Here is a 25,827-nt window from a genome sequence, read left to right as displayed (position 1 = left end):
GATACCTACCATTTTAAGTACGTCTGGTAGGCTGTAAGTAAAAAGATGGCAGTGACTAATTTTACGACTTTTCAAGTTTCGTACTTTGCAGGTAATGACCTCCAGTCCTTGCTAAGATTGATTAAGAGTCTATACAAACGGAATTTGTCTTTATTAGAATATTAATCAATCAATGAGATTTTGTAGACACGTTCTAGAAACAAATATCTCTATTGGTTTTCGAGATTTGTGTAAAAAATGTCTAATTTAGAAATTTAGATTTTTTTTAAATAAAGTTACTTACACAAAAAGTTTGAGCCGGTGAAACTTTGAAACTACACGTTATGGAAATCTGACCAACCACAGATTCTGACCAAACACACACACAAAACCTTTATTATGCGATTAATGGAAAGGGGGCACTCTCATTAATGAAGAATGAGACGCAAATTCTTAATCTATAAAGTCCCTAACAAATTCTCCATACCACGCTATATTTTACACGTAGCATACAAACGAGAAATTTTATGAGTAATAAATAATTTACTGTTCAATAAAAATAAAAAGCGAATCTCTAACGTAATGCTTCTTAATAAAAACAAGACTACGAACGTTACATAAAACATATTCATTGAACAATATTAGATCTTGAACGCACGCAACATTTTGCGTTCCATTAAAAATGCATGATGTCATGAGCACAGAACGTAAACGGAACAACGAAGTGCTCGTGAGTGTAGGCAGTCTTTCATTCCATTCAGTCGTGTTTGAATAATCGATGTGTGTACAAGTGCTTGATACTGCGTCTTTTTCTTCTTGACGTTTTCCCAGTACATTATTCTGAATCCATATTTATCAAGCTTCTATTTTTTCAACTCAGTGCGTTCTTATGATTGCTTGGAATAACACAATATAAATTGAGGATTGGTGTTGATATGCTATTAGACAAAAATTCCACATAGCTCGATCGTCTCCACCAGCAGTTTTTAACCCCCAACCCAAAAAGAGGGGTGTTATGTGTGGAAGGGTTTGACGTGTGTATCTGTGTATCTGTCTGTGGCATCGTAGCGCCTAAACGAATGAACCGATTTTAATTTAGTTTTTTTTTGTTTGAAAGGTGGCTTGATCGAAAGTGTTCTTAGCTATCATCCAAGAAAATCGGTTCAGCCGTTTGAAAATTATCAGCTTTTTTCTAGTTACTGTAACCTTCACTTGTCGGAGGTGTTGTAAATTTTTAATTTACACTTGTTTATTAAACTACCTGACCCGCACCCGCTTCATTCGAGATGTGGGTGAGGGGATAGAATTTTCAAAAATCCTGAAACACATACTTCTCTATTTTTTACCGAAAGGCGAAATACCAATTTTCATAGATATAATTTTAAAATAACAATTTCATACAAAATTTCACCCTTGAGGATGAAATTCGCTGAAATACGCATTTCTTTATTTTTAACATAAAATCCAAATACCAAACTTCATAGATAGAACTTGAAAAATGACGGACTTTCATACAAACTTTCACTCCTTATTGAACCCCTTAGGGGTAGAATTTCTAAAAAAACCTTTCTTACTGAGCTCCTTCGTCATTAAGGAGAATTTCTGTCAAAATCTCTAGGAGTTTAGGTGAGCGTTGATAAATCAGTCCGTGAGTCAGTCAGTCAGGAGTAAGGACAAGTCTTATCATAAAAGAGTAGTTGGGACACTGACTATCTCATGATGATAAGTGATGGTACAATCTGAGATGGAAACTTGAGGTTCTGTGGCAGTTTTATTAAATCCTTATCGGTTTACATATAGCATCGTATTGGAACACAGCAACACGACTAAAAACAAAACATGATCCACAATAATATTTACCTATCTAACTTTATCTCGTATAAAAAACCTCAACAACCGTACTATCTATACCGCAAAATAAAATATTGATTCCCGTTTCTCATAGTAAAAATTGTGGCTCGGCATGATATAAATAGGAGTACTAAGTTTAGGCAGAACGAGATGGGATCTCAATTGGATTAGGGAGCGAGACGAAACGCGGGGGCGTACTAGTCCCAATTCCCTTACACATACTTCAGAGGTTCTTACGGTGAGGGTGGTTTAGCCTTTTTTATTCAGGGTAGAAATCGTTTAAAGATACGCGATCTCTTTTTGATCTCTTCTCGTTTGGATTCTCTGGAACTTATTGATGTTGGATTAGCTACTTTACATAGTCGGTCTTGGCGTCGCTATAAGGGGTGGTTGGAGATGACTTAGGTAGGGATAGTTAGCCTTGTCTATTCACATTGGACATACATGGTTTCTGGACTCATATGCGAGTGGTTGCAGCGGTCATTATTGAGGGTAGTGTATAACATCTTGTAGTACGAGAGTTGCTAATGCGTCCACAAAGGCTCGGTTACATTGTGATAATCCTGATCTATCTGGTTGGTAGTTTCAAGTTTATTTTTTGTAGTTCATTTCAATTTTAATCTTTCTGATGAGTCGTCATATATACCTCTACTAGAAGATTCTAAACAGTTGCTAGGATTGTTAGCGTCTAGTATCACTGCACTGCAGTTGTCCGTGGTAGAGTTAAATACATAAATTAACATTATTTATTAACACAAAACCTAAACAACACATGACACATGTGTAACCGTTTAATGCCAGACGAAACGCATTTGTTACCTTTCAATTGTAAACCGCTTATGTATAGCTTTTAATCAGAATGCCTGGCGACTGTCCAAACCGATAGGTCAGATTCTTGGGACGTGATTGTTTTTTTGTCCGGTCCTTTGTTAGATAGATTTAGACAATAGACACGACACGTTAGCTACTTTGTATCAGCAGCTATTTTCTTTTGCTACCATGGTTGCCTGGAAGACATTCGTATGCAGAGATAAGGCTGCTAAGTTGTGGGCAAATTGTATCTTCTACCCTCAGTGTCGCCAATGGCTTTCCAAAAAATGCCTAATTTGAAACTGCACTCACATTCCAAAAGAAAGACTTTTCTAATACAATGAAATTACTTATTCAAAAAAGGCAGATACTAAAATAAATAAGTGTCTTTAAAGTACAAGGGCACTCAAAATCCCACTCGAAACCTCCTTTCATACCAGATTGAGAATCTGATCTGTCGCACTTAAATTAATTAATGTATTCAGAAAATTATATAGAGATAAGTTATGATTATAATATCAACTTTGCAATATAAATATCAAAGTTCATCTAACTTTGTTAAGCGTAGTCTGAATACATAAAATTAATTAATTAAGCCTAAATTAATTTAAAGTCAACATTAATATGGTTTTGATGAAAGAAGCAATAATAAACACATAAAATGTCATAATATAGAAGCCATATAACACAGTGGTCATAAATGTTGCACGCACGGAAAGTAGGTTGTGAGGTCCAAGCGAAGCAAGGTCAACTATTAACAGTTCAAGTTATAAGAACAGGCGGTGGTTTATTTTGACCTCGTTAGGACAGATTTTTCTACTTCTGACTAGGGACGCGTTTGGAACCCTCGTAGCTTAGTTTTAAGTTAAGGTAATTAATTATCACCATTCATCATTATCTTACCAATTCTACAATTGACAATAAAAAAAAATACAATGGCACCTAATTTGAATAAATGATTTAAGTTTGAGTTTGATGAATAAAGATGTTTTGACAAATTTCATAAATAAAACTGACCATCGTCTTTATTCCTCAGTTATAATAGAAAGAGAGCCAGCGAGTGCCAGACCGTTGGGAGGAACGATCAGCAACTATGAAGTTTAGATCATGGTGGCTTTGGGAGATAACAGGTAATAAACGTCCTTACAGATTAAAAGTTTAAGGGTGTCTGGCAGGGGGTTTTACCCCCTAACCTACGTGTAAAACCACAAGGACAAAGGCAAGGATAGAATAACGGCTAGAGTTGCACAATGTAAGTGTGTAAGTAAAAAAAAACAACTGAAAAATCGCTGTCGCTTATAAAACGGGTCATATAAAAATAGTTTATGAGCCACAAGAATCCACCATATAAGGAACAATATGATATTAAGCGAAGTAGTTGCCTTTGCGGCAACTTTCCGACAGGCATAAACAATCTGAGAGTGCTTTTCGGTGGAATGCTTCATTGTGACGAAAAATTACTTTCTGACTTTTTTATCTTCTTTGACTCAACTTTGATCTATCTTTTATTCAGAGCGTGTAGATCCCGTGACTTTTGAACGGATAAAATATACCACTTGTATTAACGGTGAACGTAATCATCGTGAGGAAACCTGTATGCTTTGAAGTTCTCATAATGTTCTCAAAGGTGTGTGAGCTCTGCCAACCTGCACTTGGCCAGCAGCGTGGTTAAGTGCAGGTTGGCTATGACCTAAATTCTTCTCATTCTGAGAGGAGATCTGTCCTCAGTAGTGGAAGGTGGGCTGCGATGGTGATGATGATGATGAGGTCTCGTGAAGATGGTCAAGTAAAATAAGGTTTTTTTTTTCAGCAAGGAATGCGGAATAGTGCGGGTGTGCGGGGCGTACCCGCACTATTCCGCACCGGGTTAGCGCGAGGGCTGTGCGGGTGTGCGGAGCGTCCCCATTCGGATTGCCATGTCAACCTGTCGCAAGTGACTCTAATTCGATTCACATTAAAGACATTCTAGCGTTTTTAAATTCCACGTAAGAGTAAAGAAACCAAATATATCTTTGTAACTTACATTTCTCGTTTTTTTAACGGTAACATAACCGAACAAAAGGCAATAACTCACAACCAAAAGAATCACTTTTTACGTTTAACCAAGAAGAATTTTAAAGGTGAATAAAAAATTAAAACGAATTCTTTTAGTTTATGAGGCGACCCGCTCTTGGTTCGTGGTTATTGGAATCGAATTGGTTTGTTTATGTCCATACTTATTGGTCGAGACTGTGGTCATAAAGCGAGGCTAATTTTGTCTAAGGGCATACTAAAGGGCAAACTAAATTTTACGAGAAATTAGTGTTAGTGTGCTTGTCTACCAGAAATGTTGATGCGTAGTAAAGAATATGTATGTATTGTGTGGTTTGGTTTAGGTATCAAGACACACGGTCGTGTGTCGAAGCCAAGTTCGTATAAGAATCTTATAAGAACGGCGACAGACGGCCAGTGTGTATATTACACGAACCATCTCAAGCCACTTTTGACCCCCCCATAACTCAGAAACTATTAAACCTAAACATTTGTGATTTTGCATATCTATTAAGATCTATTTGAACGTTTAGAATACTAAATTTCATGACAAAATCTTTTGTAGTTATTGAGTTATCAAGGTCTGAAAAGTGCCATTTTTAACACTCACTCACTCACTCATCAAAAACCTAACCTACTTCCAGGTGAGCTAGAAACTTGAAATTTGGTTTAGTGATAGGTAATTAGGTGTAAACAAAGGAAAAAATCAGAAAATAGCAAATTATGTTTTAATATGTCATATATTATACGACAAAGTTATTCGTGGAGCTGGTAGAGAACAGCAAGTATGGGTGAGGTGCACATTTTAACTTTGTAAAACTGTGTAATTACCTAGTTTCACAATGAATAGTAACGCATTTGTTTATGCTCATCTTTATAGATCCTTAACCTTAGACCAAAGCCATAAGTGCTTTGGTCGCAGGTTCGAATCCAGAAATTATGAATTAATCGGTATTGAAGGCAAAGTTATTTCATATTGTACCTACCTACTTGAAAACGAACAATAATAGACCATATCACATGTATGTGTTGTATAATATATACTAGCTGATGCCCGTGACTTCGTCCACGTGGATTTAAATTTTTTTAAATCCCGTGGGAACTTTGATTTTCCGGGACAAAAAGTAGCCTATATCACTTGATCCGTTGCTCCATTGCGACGTGATTGAAGGACAAACCAACAAAAAAATATTCGCTTTTTAACATGGGTAGTGATGGGTGATTTACTTCCAAAGGAAATAACATAATATTATAACTACATAATATTATAATATACTGACGACCTGCCTCAGTTTTGCTCGGCTTCGACAGGTAGAATAATAAGAATACAAACTATTCACAGAATTGAATTTCTGTTGTATGTTTTTATAAGGGGTTATCTCAGAAAATTAAAGTTATGTACCTACCTAAAGGTAGTAAGTAGTACTCGTATTGAAAGTGAAACCACACCATTTAAATGAGCAGTCAGACATATTATAGGTAATAAAAAACCAGGAATTTGAATCAGAATAGTGCACATGTTGCACTCCCATGACAGTACAGAAAAAACCAGCCAAGTGAGAGTCAGACTCGCGCACCGAGGGTTCCGTACTACAGAAGTAAAACGGTAAGAATCACTTTTGTTATCAAACCGCAAAACTAACTTTGTTTATACAGGTTTATCGTTAATATCAAAAACTAGCTAGAGCATTGGTTTTATTTTTCCTGTAAAACATACATAAACCTTTATTAACCATAATTAATTTTTACTATTTGGTACGGACCCTTAAAAAAAATTATTTTGAAAGGAAATGGAGACGGCATAGATTTCATACATATTTTAGGGTTCCGTACTCGAAGGGTACCTACGGCACCCTATTACTAGGCCTTCACTGTCCATCCGTCTGTTCACACATCCACATCTGTCTATCAACGTTTCTCATGAATTGCAATAGGTAATATTTCTATTGCCATTATAATAACAAATAACAAAAGCCTAGCTAACCTCTATGAAAATTAAAAAAATTTAAAAAGTACATAGTATTGTACCGTACGTACCATAGTACGATGGTACGGAACCCTTCGTATGCAAATCTGACTGGCACTTGACCGGTTTTTAAAGCCCCTTTAAAATTAGAAATGTACAGTTAGATATGTTAGTCAGTCAAAAGGTTTAGATGCCCGGGGTGCGGGGGGTAGTAGCCCATCGTAAAAGACTTGAGCAGGTAGCCGACCTATCGCGGGCGATCTTATTACTTGACAGTTGACACAGTACTGTCGTACTGTCCACCCACAGAATACTTTGTAAATATAGAAAAGTACTGTCATTAAGCTCTGACAGCTCTTACGTGTGATTTTGGCTTGTATTTTACTCCGTATTCTGAGTATTATCGCGTAATAAATCCAGCCAAGTGATAGGGCTTACTATTTATTTTAATCGTCGTGTTACATTGGCGCCATTCTGGGCTTTTAGATATATATTGTTCTTTTCGTGGTTTGTTCCATCATCATGTTGTTTCAAAGTTTTATTCTGTGACTAGCTTATGTCTGAGACCTCGCCCATGTGTACTACACAAATTTTAAACCTCTATTTTACCTCTCAGGGGTTGAATTTTCAAAAATTATTTCTGAGCTGATGTCTTTTAGCCTGACTCATTCAGTAGTATGACTTGAGCGTTGATAGATCAGTCAGTCAGTCAGTCACCTTTTCATTTATATGCTTAGATTGTGATTCAGAAATATTTGTTTGATAATTTTAATACATGAAAAAAAGTCAACTTTACAAAAAATTATGATATCCCACCAAAAACATAAATGTAAAAATGGAGCCAAGTTCGGAATTGAGGAATATATTAGTTTAAATAATTAAGAGAAATCAACTTTACAAAAATTTATGATATCCCACCAAAAACATAAATGTGAAAAAGAAGCCAAATTCTCTAAAAAGCGATGGGTTTAAGCTTCGCCGATAAAAGCATTGATATCTAGATAGGTGCCAAGTTATATATAAGGTCTTTGTATAGTTCCTACAAGAATGTACAAGGAGCTTTGATTGCTTTCAAATATTTTTTATGTTATTAAATACATATAACTTGGCAAGTTTGAATATTCAGTTAATCACATTTAACGTTTAATATGAAATATAGTTCAAGCTTAATAATGTACTTGGCAAGTTTTCATCTACATATACACCAATTATTCATGGGGAAAAAACTTGCCAAGTGCATTATTAAGCTTGAACTATGTTTCATATTAAACGATAAATGTGATTAACTGAATATTCAAACTTGCCAAGTTATATGTATTTAATAACATAAAAAATATTTGAAAGCAATCAAAGCTCCTTGTACATTCTTGTAGGAACTATACAAAGACCTTATATATAACTTGGCACCTATCTAGATATCAATGCTTTTATCGGCGAAGCTTAAACCCATCGCTTTTTAGAGAATTTGGCTTCTTTTTCACATTTATGTTTTTGGTGGGATATCATAAATTTTTGTAAAGTTGATTTCTCTTAATTATTTAAACTAATATATTCCTCAATTCCGAACTTGGCTCCATTTTTACATTTATGTTTTTGGTGGGATTTACTTTACAGACCTTATCTCACTGAGAGCTTTTATCAACAGATGAACTTAAATATACTCTATCCGCGGAAAGAAGATATAATAGTATAGCGCTCTCTCTGTTAGGTAATTCCATACACATGATAGAGACAAAAATCTCGATGACTCAAAATTTCAGCACCCGCTTAGATTTTGTTTTGAGATGGGATTATATAACAGTCTGTGCGTTTAAGTTCTTTCCGCGGATAGAGTATCAATGAAAATTTTAAGGCTTCACACATAATATACCTCTCGCTATGAATTATCGTACATACGTACGTAATTATCGTCCACTCAAGGTTCAATCACCTCTGAATTCTCAGAGCCATATGCGTTTGAAAGAATAAAATATCACTAGTTTTAACAGGGAAGGAAAACATCGTGAGGAAACCCGCATGCTTGAGAGTTCTCCATAATGTTCTCAAAGTGTGTAAGATTTGCCAATCCGCAGTTAGACCCTTCCCATTCTGAGAGGAGACCCGTGCTTAGTGGTGATTCGACAACGCGATGATTATGGTGATGATATTTGATGCACATTAATTGCTTTTCTCCTAATCTGAGTTCTTTTTAACCCCCGACCCAAAAAGAGGGGTGTTATAAGTTTGACGTGTGTATCTGTGTATCTGTCTGTGGCATCGTAGCTCCTAAACTAATGAATCGATTTTAATTTATTTTTTTTGTTTGAAAGGTGGCTTGATCGAGAGTGTTCTTAGCTATAATCCAAGAAAATCGGTTCAGCCGTTTGAAAGCTATCAGCTCTTTTCTAGTTACGGTAACCTTCACGTGTTATAAATTTTTAATTTATATTTGTTAGCCTATTGCATCCTATCAAAGCTAGATCTTTTTCACCTTTTCTTACTCAAAACTTAGGTACTGGCACGTTCTGGTAAGATCGTATTCATGCGCATCTTATTTTATCAGTGACAAAAAAAATAAACAATAGCTCGTTATTTCCAGGACCATAAATTACGATGTAAGAAAGCAGTCGATAATGATCTACATTGTGAGAACTGCCACCAAATGCCGTGCAGATTCTGCAGGAAGGCCGAAAACCTTTTACAATACCGCCAGAAAAAAGTCAAAAACAAAAGGAGGTATCACTGACATAAATAAAATAAAGTTAAACTAGTTTTTTTTCAACTACACATCAACTGTGTGGATTAAAGTTCCAAACGCATCGCTCCATGTAAACTCAAGTGCGTTGGGACCTTTAGGTTTTCAAAAGATCCTGTTGGAAAGCCTGAATATATTAGATAACTGTAAATTTTTTGATTTATTAAAATACTAGATAGAAGAAAGACCGTGTCACCAAACACTGTCCTCTATCTTCATTATCCACCCGCTTTTCACCACCTTTTTTAAGTTATCGGTTCAGCGGGCTGGAGCGGGCGGCATTGTGTATTGCTCATTTTAATACCGTATGCTCACAGAGCGATGTGTGTATCTTTGAATGTAATATCCATGGGAGAACCAGAAAAAAGTATTCGCCGAAACCATCAACAGCAAACGACAATGACGCAACGAAGCCCGCCGAAAAAAGGACAACAATGCTAAACTATGTCGGTAACAGAATTGTGTATTACTCATTTCAGTACTGAATTCTCACTGGCCTGTGTGTGTCTTTAGGTTTTGTATCAGTGGGAAATGCCGAAAAAGTATTCGCCGAAACGATCAGCGAAACTCAAACGACAATGCCGCTAACGAAGATCGCCGAAAAAAGGGCAACAATGCTAAACTGTGACGTTGACGGGAATGAAAATAAAAGCCTCCAGAATGCCTCGCCGTTCACAAAGGGGACTGAAATGTTTCTGGGAAATTAGCTACTGGTTTATCATGGGCTTGTAAGCTTGTAATGCTTACTGAGCATTCGAGCAGGGATACAATTTTTGTCGATCTTTGACCAGACTCTTATTTTTCCTGTTAAAGAAAAAACATCCACCCGGGTTAGTATGAGATTTTTCATCCCACCAACGTTGATAGAATTCGAGCGTCGATACAATAACTTCAGAGTCAAATGGACATTCAAGCCTTGAATTAAATTAGGTTTCCAGTACCACTGATTTTAATTTTGCAAGAGTTGGTTAGCATGAGATTTTACATCTTACCAACGTTGATGGAATTGGAACATCGACACAATAATCTCAGAGTAAAAATAGTCCTTCGTACCTTGAATTAAAGTCGGAATTTCAGTACCACTGGTTTTAATTTAACAAGGGTTCCGCTTGGAGCACTATGCTCTGGTTGAACTTGAACTTCAACGCTCTTGGTTCGTTCGTACTGCAAAAGCATATTAGTTTCTCAGAAACAGGTCTAACGATTTGGATGAAATTTTGATGATGTCTTACTTTCCAAGTTTATCATTCATGAGAAAATTCTATTGCAAATTAAAAAAAACTTCAAAGACAGCAAGCGAAGGCCGAAGCTCATAGTATCGTTCATAGTTAGTTTAAAACCGTATCTTTCTCAATAAAAATAATAAGTAGATAATTTTAACACATTGTAATAATATCAAGCGCCACACATTATCATAATTTTTAACTACTAATTTTAAGGATGCACTTCATTCCGACAAATAAACGAATATTTTTCATTACAATACAACATTACGCTTCCTTTATTACGACGGACAGCGTTGCATTTAAAATATTCAGTATTCTGGTGATTAAAATAATCATAAAAATTAATATGTTCGTATTTCCTTTATAAAAATTGGATAACAGAATGAATTTAAACAAATGAATTATAAATCGTTATCGTCGTCATTAATTGATAGACATATCTAGACATCTTGTTTTAGGACTTCCACAAGGCACGAATACAGCGGCTCCCTGTCCTTGCGACTCGTTTGATGTCGTTTGCCCACACCACTAGGTGGTAGAAAGGTAGGTAGGTCTGCCAATGCTATGTTTCGTAATAATTTGTAAAATTGTTAACCCCCGATCAAAAGAGAGGGGTGTTATAAGTTTGACGTGTGTATCTGTGTATCTGTCTGTGGCATCGTAGCTCCTAAACTAATGAACCGATTTTAACTTAGTTTTTTTTTGAAAGGTGGCTTGATCGAGAGTGTTCTTAGCTATAATCCAAGAAAATCGGTTCAGCCGTTTAAAAGTTATTAGCTCTTTTCTAGTTACTGTAACCTTCACTTGTCGTAGGGTGTTATAAATTTTTTTAGTTAGTTTTTGATTGGCGTTTTACAATCATGTCAATTAACTGAAATTTAAATAGTGAGCGTTAAATATTAATACAAAATTACGTTAAACATCCACACGATAATGATGTTTGTTTAATTTTCGGCTTTTGCAATAATGAAGGCTCATAATAATATTGGTTTAACTCACAGTTTTAAGTAATGAAGATTTTTAGGGTTCCGTACCTCAAGAGGAACAGGAAACTTGCATGCCTATCACATCGTGTTAATATTATAAAGGTGAAAGTTTGTATGTGTGTGTGTGTGTATGTTTCTTACTCCTTCACGCAAAAACTACTGGACGAATTTGGCTGAAATTTGGAATGAAGATAGATAATATCCTGGATTAGCACATAGGCTATTTTTTATCCCGGAAAATTAAAGAGTTTTTCGAAAACCTAAATCCACGCGAGCGAAGTCGCGGGCATCGGCTAGTTTTCTATAATGTTCTCAAAGGTGTGTAAAGTTTGCCAATCCGCACTTAAACTCATTCTGAGAGGCGAGAACCAATCCTTCTCGTGCAGAGTAGTGAGCAGGGGCGATGAGTTGATAATCATGATGATGAATTAAACTAATTATATGCCATACCGAGTTTTGATCGCGTTTTCCTTTGATGAAGATCTATGTCACCAACTCACAGACCACTTAGTGGTTTGTGCACCAACCACTACCTCTTTTTTGTTGTTAAATCAAAGCACTACGCTCAGGTATTCCAAAATGAACGATCAAAACTCCGTAAAGCGTAAACTAACCCAAAAACCATAGCCAAAACAAGTTACAAAGTACACTTTTCATCAAAGCGAAACTATCTCGAATTCCCGCCAACTTTTTGCGGTAGCCATTTTCTGTGTACGCGCTAAAAGATGGCCGCTGCCGTGTCGTTATTGAAATTTTGTGGTCCAGTGTTGTTCGAAATTCAAAAAAGGAAAATTTGGTTTGACCTATCGACTATCGAACGACACGTTTAGAAGTGAACGTATTGCTAAAGTGAAGCTTTCTTGATAAAATTTGCAACTTAGTTATACCGATTTACCACGAAAAAATTAATAGGATTTTAAAGAAACTACTTCAATGTTTTATCCTTTTGTACCTCAACGAAAGGGACGTTCGAGTTTCTTTGAAGAGAGAATACATACTTCCTTGATATTATAGAAGTTATACGCTGCAAAAAACATGAGTACCTACCTAGACAATATCCATACTAATATTATAAATACGAAAGTGTGTCTGTCTGCTACCTTTTCACGGCCCAACAGTTTAACCGATTCTGACGAAATTTGGCACAGAATTAGCTTATATCCCGGGGATGGACATAGGCTACTTTTTATCCCGGAAAATCAAAGAGCTCCCACGGGATTCCTAAAGATCCATCCGCTTATCCGTTTTGTAAGTTTGGTACCGAGGTAGATTGCGCCCCTGTTATTGACATTGGCAACTTTTTATCCCGGAAAATGTAACAGTTCCTAGGGATCCTTAAAACCTAAATCCACGCGGACGAAGTCACGGGCATCCTCTAGTAGTAAATAAAGCTCGAATAATGATTTCTCAATCACATTGAAACTTCAAAGACTTCATTAGAAAATTAAAGCCAGCGATTTAAAGTAGAACATACCTTTGTTTCGCTTCAAAATAAATTGTATTATGATATTATCTCGCCCATTATAGTTAATTATTATTAAATACTTATACGTAGTAAGTTAATTATTTTATTATGATGAAATTGCTTCGAATTTGATTTCAATCAATTTTCCCTGTTTTTGTTCCTATAAAAACAAATCGATTCACACGTGAATCAAATTAATCGCGAAATCAAAATATGTAGCTATACCTACTCGGACAATTATCGATTTAAAATCGTTATGCTATTCGAATCACGTGATGTGTGTATCGAGTCGGTAAACGTTTGACACATAGGTACAGCATACACAAAAATTAATGTATTAATACGAACAGCCTTTATAACATTTATTTCATAATTAATAAGCACTATATTTGTCTATCAGAATTCAGTGAGCTGTCGATAGAGTTGGGCTGTATAGTTCTTAGATATTTCACCTAATGTAAACCTTGTACTAGTATAAATAAAGTCTGTTTTCAGTTGTTAAGTCGTTTCTAATGTAAAAGGATGCGTGCCGAATTCAAAATAGCTGAACCCTTATTACGAAGGCAAGTAGGTTTGTGGGGAAGTGAGTGATTGAATGTTATGAAAGGTTTCTTTATTTTGATACCTATTCATTTTTGTGGGTCAAGGGCCTTGAATGGGCAACCAATGTTAGTAAGCTATTATAGTAATGTAGTTAAAAGATAAGTTTATTTATTTTTATACATTCACGCTTCTATGGGTATTGGAAACGGTTAACAGGTGGATATAGGACAGAAAGTGAAAGTTAAGGCAGTTACTTCCACGCAATTTTTCATGAAGTAATAAGGAATTCATTTCATCCATTATTTAATAGTGTCAGATTAATAAAAATATTTTTACGCATTTTCTAATGGAAAATCTAAAAATTCAAAAGCGAACACTCAGCCCTAGAAAGAATTTTAATGAAACATGCAAGTCTAGCATTTTTACATCATGCAAGGGCTAAATTATGATCGAATAAAAAATATCACACTAATCACACTAATATTATAAAGGCGAAAGTTTGTGTGTATGTGTGCGTGTGTGTGTGTGTATGTTTGTTACTCCTTCACGCAAAAACTTCTAAACGGATTTGGTTGAAATTTGGAATGGAGATAGATAATATCCTGGATTAGCACATAGGCTACTTTTTCTCCCGCAAAATCAAAGAGTTCCCACGGGATTTCGAAAAACCTAAATCCACGCGGGCGAAGTCGCGGGCATCGGCTAGTAGTTCCATATTTTTGAGGGCACTTTCAATGGTGAATGGCGGATTTTGACACAAATCAGAGCTGTGTGTATTCTGCTTAAAATATGAGTGAGGCAGTATGAATATTGCTTGGCTGGCGCGATGCCAGCGGGGCCTGCTCGGTCGGCGCGCAAGGCTTTATTGCATCAGGTGGTTTGGAGTGTCGGTATTGATTGATGAACACTCCGCTCACAAGTGAACTTGAAATAGAACCAACGATAGATTTATGTAAGTAATCCAGTCATCTGAGTAAAAACTCGGTCAAGTGTGAGTCGGACTTGCACAGGAAGGGTTCCGTACAATCAATGTACCATGTGGTGATGAGTGTTGTCACTTCTCGCTTGCACGTTCTTTAGCGTCTTAGCTCAGATCGAAAACCACGCGCGTGAAATTTGAAAAAATAAATAAAGGCGTTCAATGTAATTATTTTCAAACTGTGACATTTTTGTCGTGGTTTTTCACGGCCTATATTAAGTAAAGTAGCAAGTGTTACTTATGAAAAGTGATTTTTCATATGATACCTGTGAAATAGTCCATTTTTAGTAATTACCCTGGCCCAGTCACCTGGTATCTCTCTGGCTGGCTTCGCGCTAATATGCAAATGATTCGTGCAGCCTCCGTCATATTTTACACTGAGTGCATACTGTTTTGGACATTTGGCGTGTTTACTGTATAGTCCGTTAAAATGCAATTATATAACAAGTGTAAATTAAAAATTTATAACACGCCCGACAAGTGAAGGTTAGTACCGTAACTAGAAAAGAGCTGATAACTTTCAAACAGCTGAACCGATTTTCTTGGATTATAGCTAAGAACACTCTCGATCAAGCCACCTTTCAAACAAAAAAACAAATCGGTTCATTAGTTTCGGAGCTACGATGTCACAGACAGATACACAGATACACACGTCAAACTTATAACACCCCTCTTTTTGGGTCGGGAGTTAAAAATGCAATATTATTATACACTATGTTTATTAAAATCTAATAGTTAGTTGCTACAGACATGAGGTAGATCCAAGTTACGACAATAAGTAGGTACTATTGAAAAAATCCGCCAAGTACGATGCCATCGTATTTTTTTTGAACTTACATGGAAGCCTATTTGAAATTTTTATTATTTGTTGTTATAGCGGCAGTATTCTATGAAAGTTTCAACTCTTTACCTATTTACGAGATAGGTACCGCCCGTTTATGTGACTTAACGATATTAAAACCCTTATGAACTTTAAAAAATTGTTAAGAACTTAAATTCATCTGTTCTATAATAACTAAACCTTCACGGTACATTAAGCTTCATACAAGCGAAATAATATGCTTTGTGTTCACGCATCACCAGTGGCTCCATAAATTTTAACACTCCCAAACTTCCATTGAAAACTGTCACCGACAAGACACACCTTTCTTTATAAACCTGCTGAGCAATTTCTAACCTTACACCAAGAAAAATAGGGTAACAAATCGGTTAAAGCGATCGTGCCCCCTAAGTGATCGCAACACAGATACGAATCATTGGAAGCGCTCACAGTGCTTGGAAACCAATTTCCGGTTCCTGTTCATATTGAAATGTAAACGGCGACACACTCATGACAAATACTGCTAGGTATTTTATTGATGGGATCTAGAAAACAACCTAAGTGGCTCTATTCTGGATATGTGGAAAGCGGGATTTAAAAATTCACAAGTATGTCAAATCAATGGCGAAATTTGTCGAAGCTTCGGCCACGGTAATGGTATGTATATATTACCGTGCTTCGGCCGTGGCTAGTTACCACCCTACCGGTACCGGTGCCGCCAAGCGATTTAGCGTTCCGGTACGTAGAAACCAAGGGGGTATGGGTTTAATACAAACTGATATACCCCTTCCAGGTTAGCCCGCTTCCATCTTAGACTGCATCATAACTTACCACCAGGTGAAATTGCAGTCAAAGGCTAACTTGTATTTGAATAAAAAAAATTGACACCTCCAAGATAAATATGGTTTATATTAATTTGTGCTTTGGATAGGTAGGCCTATTAATTATACTTAAGCTCAAACGGTATAGACATTTGAATAATAATAATAGGTGCATTCATACTTAATTAGCAAAAATTCTATTGCGATTGAAAAATTCCATCGACGCCGGCTTACTTAGTAATGTGCAGGAGTTGCGATAAACTATTTATGCGAGTTATTTACTGTGTCGTTCTTATTAGGGTTCCGTACCGAAATGGTGAAAATGGAACCCTTGGTGCGACTTTCTCTGTCTGTCCGTCCGTCCAACCGTCTGTCCGTCTGTCACAGTCGATTATTTCATTAACTATTAAAGCTATCGACATGAAATTTGGTTTGGTGGAAAATAGTTGTAAATAATAGTTTTTAAATAATAATAAATTACTATCTACAGAGTTCGATTTGCGGTTCGCTAACAAAAGTGATTGTTATCGTTTTACTTCATCTGTAGTACGGAACCCTCGGTGCGCGAGTCTGACTCGCACTTGTCCGGTTTACAAACGTAAAAAATGGCCATCTGTTCGCTTGTAACTTGAAATTTCTATGCATTTAAATGCATTAGGATTGCAATTGTTTTTTTTAACCCCCGACCCAAAAAGAGGGGTGTTATAAGTTTGACGTGTGTATCTGTGTATCTGTGTGTCTGTGTATCTGTGTATCTGTGTATCTGTGTATCTGTGTATCTGTGTATCTGTCTGTGGCATCGTAGCGCCTAAACGAATGAACCGATTTTAATTTAGTTTTTTTTGTTTGAAAGGTGGCTTGATCGAGAGTGTTCTTAGCTATAATCTAAAAAAATTGGTTCAGCCGTTTAAGAGTTATCAGCTCTTTTCTAGTTTTCTTGTAGAAGAGAAGGTTAGATAACCGTTAGGTTCATAATATTATGTCAATAGACAAATGTCAAGCTGTCAAGATGGACGTTGCCTAAATACATAATTACTTATTTGAAAATGATGTTTTGGAAAACTCAGATATTTTGGATCGTCGGGGGTGTTATAAATTTTTAATTTACACTTGTTCTTAGCTTTATATGGGAAACTTTTAGCGTCTGAGAACTGAATTTTTTTCTTGTTTTTTTTTTTTTGGTAGATACATTTTCTTGCACAATGTAGCATTTTTCTAAAATGCTACAAAATAATATTTCTAACATTATTTGTTGTTTTGATTGATTTTGCGTTTACAACGTCGATCGCTACTTAGCAAGGATTTTCAAAAATTCCACCCGAACGGAGTCGGGATGAGACAGCTAGTGTGTCTATAAAAGGATATATAATTTGAACCGCTTTAAATTAACGTGACAGTAATGCGTTAAACCCGTTACCTTATATGGGCATGTCATCGAGTGGTACAGGTTTCAATAACTATCGTGATGATATTCCCACAGCATGTCCTTATTTTTTATCTGATAATCTTTTTTGCCACTTCAATTCGAAACTCAACGCTATAGTTTGAAGGTTATAGTTTTGTTTTGCTTGTTAATAATGAGGCTATTTAGCAGCAAATAAGACTAGGTCCCAGCATTAACCAATGATTGGTAGTGTTGAATCTTATTAATATAGGACATCTTTGTTTTGTTTTTCAAAAAACTGTCTACGATAAGTAGTTACTTGCCTACTTTGTACTTTAGCCATTTATGTGTCATTAAAGGATGCCCGCGACTTCGTCCGCGTGGATTTAGGTTTTTAAAGATCCCGAAGGAACTGTTTGACTTTTCGGGATAAAAAGTTGCCTATCTCAATAACAGGGACGTAAGCTACCTCAGTACCAAATTTAATACAAATCGGTTAAGCGAATGGGTCTTTAGGAATCCCATGGGAATGCTTTGATTTTCCAGGATAAAAAGTAGCCTATGTCCATCCCCGGGATATAAACTGACCCTGTACCAAATTTCGTCAGAATCGGTTAAACTGTTCGGTCGTGAAAAGGTAGCAGATAGACAGACACACGACAGACAGACACCTTTCACATTTATATATAAAAAATATTAGTATGGATTTTGTAAACCGTTTCATTCATTCGTGTTCGTCATTGAAGTCGCCATTGTTTTCGTCATAGACGTCACCGTACAGTTCACGACAGTTTAGGGAACTTCTATGAAAATGACGAGGCGTCGACGTAACTGGCAGGCGTCAAATGTTGGTCAAATGTTAGTACATTTGACGCAGGTAGCCCTATTTTTCTATGATTGCTCGTCACGAGCAGAGTTTGTGTTGGTTACGCATAATCTCAGAAACTACTGTACAGATTTTCATACGGTTTTCAACAATAGAAAGACGGACTAACTTAAAAAGTTCCAGGCTGAGTTTTTATTTAGTTAAAAATTTGTAAGATTTAGTTACAAAGTAAGATAAAGTAGTTAAAAATTATCTCGTAAAAATGTACTTTTATTCCAGTGTCTTTAATTTAGTACAGAATAAACTAAATTGCTAATTTATTGCCAACTCCGATTCACAAATACTGAATGTAAGCAAGCTATTAATTAAATTTTATTGGCCAATTAATGGTTCGAGATCAAACGCCGAAAACAATCAGCTATCATTATTTATCTATGTAAAGAGACTTGATTTACCATTTCAATTTACACAAAATCGTCAAATGATGAGGGTAGACTCGAAATTTCACCTCTACGTGCCTTGAGACCACAACCCCGACACTTCATAAAAGCGAACAGATTTAATCATCTACTATTGACAAGGACAGCGTTATACGTATATCTAGCGGGACAAGGACAACGCTTTACGTAGTACTACTAGTCGTACACCCACTGGGTGGAATGGGTGCCTAGTAATAGTTACGTTAGTATTGATTGGTAAAACTGAGATATAAGGTTTTAAAATAATATAGTTTTGATGACAATATGTATGGAAAAATACCACAGACCAAATTGAACCATTTTATAACTTTAGTTCACCAAACAATGTTTACAGAAACGGGTACTTTAGTAAACAAGTTGTTTACTCAAAAACTTACAATTTGGTCGTTACGATGATATTATGTAAGTCAGAAAAATCTACCTCGAAGGCTTATTCAATTTAATTTGAATTGGCAAACACTGAATAAAAAATATATTTACTCTCGAGTTAGTAAATTTTAGTTAAAAAGGAAGGTACCTACCTACTCTACAAAAGATATGAAAAGAATCTCTAGGTACATTCGTTGAAAATCATTTAATTTAAAGAATTTCAGTCCTTAAGTGTGAGACAAAGATTGCAAAACATCTCCATATATAGAGGTCCACTTAAACCAAGTATTCGGCAGTAAATGCCTGTAGCACTAATTTGCGGGCAATTTATAGACCAAGAGATGGGCGAAAAACTTTCAGCTGAGTCCATACATTAAGTCTAGAAAGAGGCATAAAAAGTGCAACTTAAAGTATTAAAACGAACTTCTTCACGTAATAATAAATGTAATTTCTCGCAATAAAAATAGTAATAAGTAATTTTTTCGCTTTTATATGAGAAGGCCTTGTTTTATATCATTTCTCGGTTCAATTAACATTAATTGAAATTACCTTTATTTCCTTTGCTCGGCGCGAGCAAAAGAAGAAATAGAAGCGACGCGACCTTGAATCATTTTGTTTATTGGCACGACTTACAACGAAATGATAAAATATTGTCTCTTTGTTGATTCGGATGAATCAATTAGCTTCACTCTAATGAATAATAACAGTAGTTACGACATTGAAATGAAAGGATATGATTTATTTGTTTGAATATATGATGTTTGATGAGAGATGTTTACAATACAGAGTACTTATCCAATAAGGAAATCCTGACATACAAATTTTTCGACAAAGTAGTCATTATTATAAACTTCTAATACCGCCATTATTAACTGTTGCTTGAAATTTTGTCTGCGCAAAAAACTGTTTTTACCAGGGCTTAAAATATTTTTCCTCGATATAATTGCTTTAGAAATCTCCAGAATATAAAATAATCTGTTTATGCCGAATTTTAACGATGTTAATATAGCAGCAAAGTTGTAAAATGACAAAAAACAGACGAGATGTAGAAATGATAATAAATCTACGATAAGATTTAAATTATTTATTTAACCTCTAACTCAAACTCAAAATCATTTATTCAAAGTATATTGTACACCTTTTGCTGGTCAGAATTGTTAGATATGTAAGATGATTTGTGTGATAATTAATTACGTACCTACGTAAACTTAAGACTAAAGCTACGAGCTAAAGCTTTATTCGTTGTGAAGCCAGGTATGCATTCAGGTATTTCTAGCGTAAAACATTTAGAAAATTTGCAACATTTAGTACAACTAAGAGTGATATTTTTAAACAAATGAAATGTAGTTTCGAAAATAATTAAAATAAATTTAACGTAATTACCACCTACATTATTTATCAGCTGTCTCTCGGGGTAACAACCGATGATCTTAAACGCAGCATCTCAGCAATTACTAAGTGATTTATAACTTAAATACCACTATTAAAGTGGGACGGAGAACAGACATTGATTAAGGAACATGTTAATTTTAGACGGATTAATTTTAAACCACGTGCCCACCAACAATGCAGGGTTGAAGACAAAAAAAAATAGTATTACGACCATTGATATACAAATACCGAGATATACAGATACGCGTGAGAGTTCGCATAAACTAAAGTTATAAAACTGATACTGGCGAAGTGCTAAGTGCTAATTTGACACAACTAAAAGGCAAAATGGAAAAATAAGTATTCCTTACTTTAATTTTTTCTGCTAAATCATGTTATTTGTCAAAATAATGATCCATGCTGGGATATAGATACAATGCTGGTACAAAGCGGTTTGCTTCCTCGTTTCTATTCTAATATGCACTGCTAGAATACAGAATTTCCTTTCGGCTTTTGTTTCCCCCACTTGCTATTGGTTCATCCAAAAGAAGAATAACTAAGTACCTTTTAGGCAGGTGCGCTACACCTTAGGTTGCATCATTTTGTTCTATTTGGTGTGATTGCAGTCAAGCGCAGTTCTCATAAAAATACTCGCCAATTAGTTAAGTTGTAAAAATCAGCTTGATTATAACCAAGCAGCATTACTTATTTTGAGTGAGGAGTTTAAATCAATCAGCACATGTATCTTTTCGTCTTGTATAAGTAAATGTACTCTTAGTAGATGTTACTTCTCTAAGTAACTGTGTATCTATAATTTAAAAACTCGTATCAATGTTATCAATAAAACAAACGGGCGGGCGGGTCGAACGTTTTTACAATAGACGCCAGCATATTCATTAAGTAATAAATTAGCCGTTAAAGATGTCATTAGCTTTGTATTTATTTCTATTTGGTTTCTTCATGGCGTGTAAGAATCCTTTTAGCTTTGAATCGATGGCTTGTAATTATCGTTAACGATTTTTTATCACTTGCTCTTTGTCGACGTATTTTGTTTGTTTTAATTAATGTATTTGTTTTCGTTACATTTAAATATACGTTAAATTTAAATATAACATAAAAATAATTGAGTCATAGGTAAGTGTACCTATTATTGCTATTACAACTGAAACTGATTATAAGCAGATACCTAATTCAAATTCAAATTCAAATTATTTTTATTCAATTAAACTTTTACAAGTGCTTTTGAATCGTCAAAATAATCTACCACTGGTTCGGAATGCTGTTCCTACCGAGAAGAACCGATAATGATCCAGACTATAGAAAACAAAATGGTTATTTATCTACATGGTCGTTAAGTCAAAGGTATAGGTAAAGGTAAGGTCAAATCTGGGTTAAAGTAACTAAGCCGGCCCTGACTAAATACTTTGAAAACTAGACTATACATATTTCCAACTTATACCGTATAGGTATATTTCCATAAGTTCTTGTTGTCCTAGTGGATGTCCTAGTAATAGTCTTGGTCCTATCGGATGTCAAGTTCATAGCCTAAGGTGTTACTGAAATAAGCAGGTGTGACAGATGGATGGATGGACGGACGGACGCGGATGGACAGACGGATAGATGGACGGACGAACAGGCAGACAGACTTAAGTGTCACCATAAGATTATTTATTTACCATTTTGGTAGGGAACCCTAAAAATTATTGTCCTCCAAGAAAGGGTCCAAAAAAATATGTCCTCCAAGAAAGGGTATAAAAAGCTAAACATCTTAAACAAACATTCCAAGACGGGATGTCATGGACATAACTTTAATGCGATCTTACCATTAAAGGTAGCAAGCAGCTAGCAGGTGTGTATGATAGTTATTTGGAGTGAAAAATAAAATTGCGTTTATAATAGTGACAATCCTGTGCGGCATTTTATTAACCCCCGACTCAAAAAGAGGGGAGTTATAAGTTTGACGTGTGTATCTGTGTATCTGTGTGTCTGTGTATCTGTGTATCTGTGTATCTGTGTATCTGTGTATCTGTGTATCTGTGTATCTGTCTGTGGCATCGTAGCGCCTAAACGAATGAACCGATTTTAATTTACTTTTTTTTGTTTGAAAGGTGGCTTGATCGAGAGTGTTCTTAGCTATAATCCAAAAAAATTGGTTCAGCCGTTTAAGAGTTATCAGCTCTTTTCTAGTTTTCTTGTAGAAAAGAAGGTTAGATAACCGTTAGGTTCATAATATTATGTCAATTGACAAATGTCAAGCTGTCAAGATGGACGTTGCCTAGATACATAATTATTTATTTGAAAATGATGTTTTGGAAAACTCAAACACTTTGTCGGGGGTGTTATAAATTTTTAATTTACACTTGTTTCAAACACAATAATACCAGAAACATATTTATGACGGTGCAGAAAAATACTAGAAATAGTCCAAAGCCGTAGCCGCGAATTGATTTCAGGAGAGGTTTTATTAGGGCCTTAGCTGAATAAAAAAAACTTTTGCTCGACTTGATGATGTAAGTATGTATCTGGTTAGTGGAAATTTACCTATTTACAGGAGCGCGAGCGCAGCGAGAGAAGCCAAAAAACGTTTGCCTTCTATTCGGGAGGTCGGGAGATCTGAAGTCGATCCCCGGCTTATACCTCTAACTTTTCAGAGTTAAGTGCGTTTTAAGCAATTAAATATCACTTGCTTTAAAGGTGAAGCAAAACATCGTGAGGAAATTTGCATACCTGAGAGTTTTTCATAATGTTCTCAAATATGTGTGAAATCTGCTAATCCCCACTGGGCCAGCGTGGCGTAATATGGCCCAAAGCCATTATGAGAGGATGTGCTCATTAGTGGGCCGGTGATAGTTTGATCATGAGGATAAGGTATTCAAGACTTTTAACTCACATTATAAAATCGGAATAACAAAAGCTTTTTCACAGCAAACTATACAAAAGAGGAAAAAAACGTCTACTTACATAAGAATATTATTAAGGTTCAGGTTATATGAGTTCGGTAATATTTTAACCCTTATCAAGTGGCGACTTCCTTTCTATTATTCTATTTGCTCCTGACAGAGGCCAAATTGTTTTCGTTCCTTATTTTGGTATAGCTCTGCTCTTCAACACAAGTATTCTCGTTCAATTTCAAGAATAAAATAATTTCATAGAATATTATTTACGAGTAGATAAGTACTTCAGATTGGACCAAGGCTTGACCATATTGTTCAAAGAAAGATTTTAGAAAGAAAAGTATTCGATAGCCATTTTAAGCACAAACTCGGACATCTAATTAATGATGTGTAGGTGAAAATATTTGTCATTTACTATTGAATCTATAATTTCCAGAAGGAACAAGCGGTACAATGCCACCTATAGGCAAAGCGACCGCCTGCATTCCCATAGTTCATGGCATGAACTAAACGGCTCCCGTCTTCTTCAAACATTGATGTTGGATTTCTATGCAGTATCCTAGCTTTAGTGAGATGGTATTATAGCGTCTCTGTTAATTTCTTCAGTCAATGCGAAAGGCATCTGTGGCATAGTCAAGCATAATCGATGCCGTGTAGAAACCAAAGGGGTATGGGTCTAACAAAAACTGCCATACACCTTCCAGGTTAGCCCGGTTCCATCTTAGACTGCATCATCACTTACCACCACGTGAGATTGCAGTCAAGGACTAACTTGTATCTGAGTAAAACAAAATCCTAACGGCTAACCAAAGTTGTGTGTGTGTTACCCGCCGTTGCTTACCTTTCTTCCGGACTGGGACTGGTGTGGTAAAGGCGGTGCGATGAGTCTCAAGGGCGGTGGAGCTGGCGGTAAGGCCGCCAGCATGGGAGGCACGAGCGGCACTACGCCACCCATGGGCAAGGCGACCGCAAACTTCTGCACCCCCATAGTCCACGGCACGAACCAGCCGCCCCCCGCCTGCATCGCCCCCCCACCCCCGTACCACGCCAGCTCGATCGCCTTCCGACCAGCCACATCAACACAACCACTGCACTATCGACACTTCCACATTTGGGAATGGTATTTCACATTCACATGTACCTGAGGACAAAGAAAAATAAATAAGTCAGAAATCCATATACTATACTAATATTATAAATGCGAAAGTGTGTCTGTCTGTCTGTCTGCTACCTTTTCACGGTCCAACAGTTTAGCTGATTCTGATGAAATTTGGTACAGAGTTAGCTTATATCGCGGGGACGGACATAGGCTACTTTTTATCCCGGAAAATCACAGAGTTCCCACGGGATTCCTAAAGACCCATCTGCTTAACCGATTTGTATGAAATTTAAGCCTAAATCCACGCGGACGAAGTCGCGGGCATCAGCTAGTATAAAGAATCAAATCAAAAAATACGAAGAGAGCTCGGAAAGCGTTTCTCTCAGAATAGTAGGAGGTCATAGTATATTATAGATGATAGTCACAATTCATTTTGGTCACTTGGTATTGTATCCTAATTCCTGATATCTGATTACCAAATAATATTGTGAACATGAAAGGTTAGACGTTTGTCACCACTTTACGCCATAATGACTGAACCGATTTGACTGAAAGTTCCTTGAAGTAACTGAAAGTTCCCACGGGATGTATAAAAACCAATATCCACGCAGATACAGTCCTGGGTATCACCTAATTGTAACTATTATAAAATTTTAAATACCTATTTAATTTACTGATGCAAGACTTCGGGCTGGAGGTTTAAAAATTCTTTTCAATTAATGGAATTTAATAAATACAAAAAGTAGGTAAATCTGTGGATGATATAGATGGCACTAGAAACATTAAGGTATTATGAATCAAATGTTATCAGAACGCATAGTGCTGTAAAAGTAAAAAAAAAGTAGTATAAGTAAGCTCTATCCGAAACGGTTCGCGGCAATTCTGGCAAAGTCTGCTACAAAACTCAGCTCCAACTGCCAGAGTACGGGCATATCTCTCTTGAGACTTTTGTTTTGCAACGTTTTGCTTATCAAAAAGCCACGAGAAGCATTGTCGCATTGATTATACTTGGGCTGCAAATATTACATACAAATCGTAAAACAAGAAACACAGTCAGCCGTCTGTTTGTATGGCTTAACACTTAGAGCTAATTAGAGAAATCTGTAGCGGCATAAATTTTAGGGTACCACTGGAATGAAAAGCGAAAGATGAAAAAACATTTTTGTTAAATTTCTCGAGTTATACCTCGCTGCA

The 25,827-nt window shown here is 36.1% G+C and overlaps 1 protein-coding gene across 2 annotated transcripts in view; it reads right to left on the bottom strand.

The window, feature by feature from the left end:
- Positions 1 to 25,827, bottom strand: part of LOC123868026 (uncharacterized protein C18B11.02c) — a 459,041-nt gene that overhangs the window by 58,055 nt on the left and 375,159 nt on the right. The window contains exon 1 of one of the 2 annotated variants that reach the window (XM_045910370.1): positions 24,376 to 24,558. The exons of the other annotated variant lie outside the window; for it this stretch is intronic. Within the exon in view, the coding sequence (XP_045766326.1) occupies positions 24,376 to 24,558 (183 nt within the window). Of the gene's footprint in view, positions 1 to 24,375; positions 24,559 to 25,827 lie in introns of those variants that run through there. 2 annotated transcript variants of the gene reach the window in all.

The sequence above is a fragment of the Maniola jurtina genome, chromosome 1 (genome assembly GCF_905333055.1).
Source record: "Maniola jurtina chromosome 1, ilManJurt1.1, whole genome shotgun sequence".
Taxonomy (NCBI): Eukaryota; Metazoa; Arthropoda; class Insecta; order Lepidoptera; family Nymphalidae; genus Maniola; species Maniola jurtina.
The sequence above is the reverse complement of the archived record's forward strand: the minus strand, read 5'-3'. Positions and strand labels throughout refer to the sequence as shown.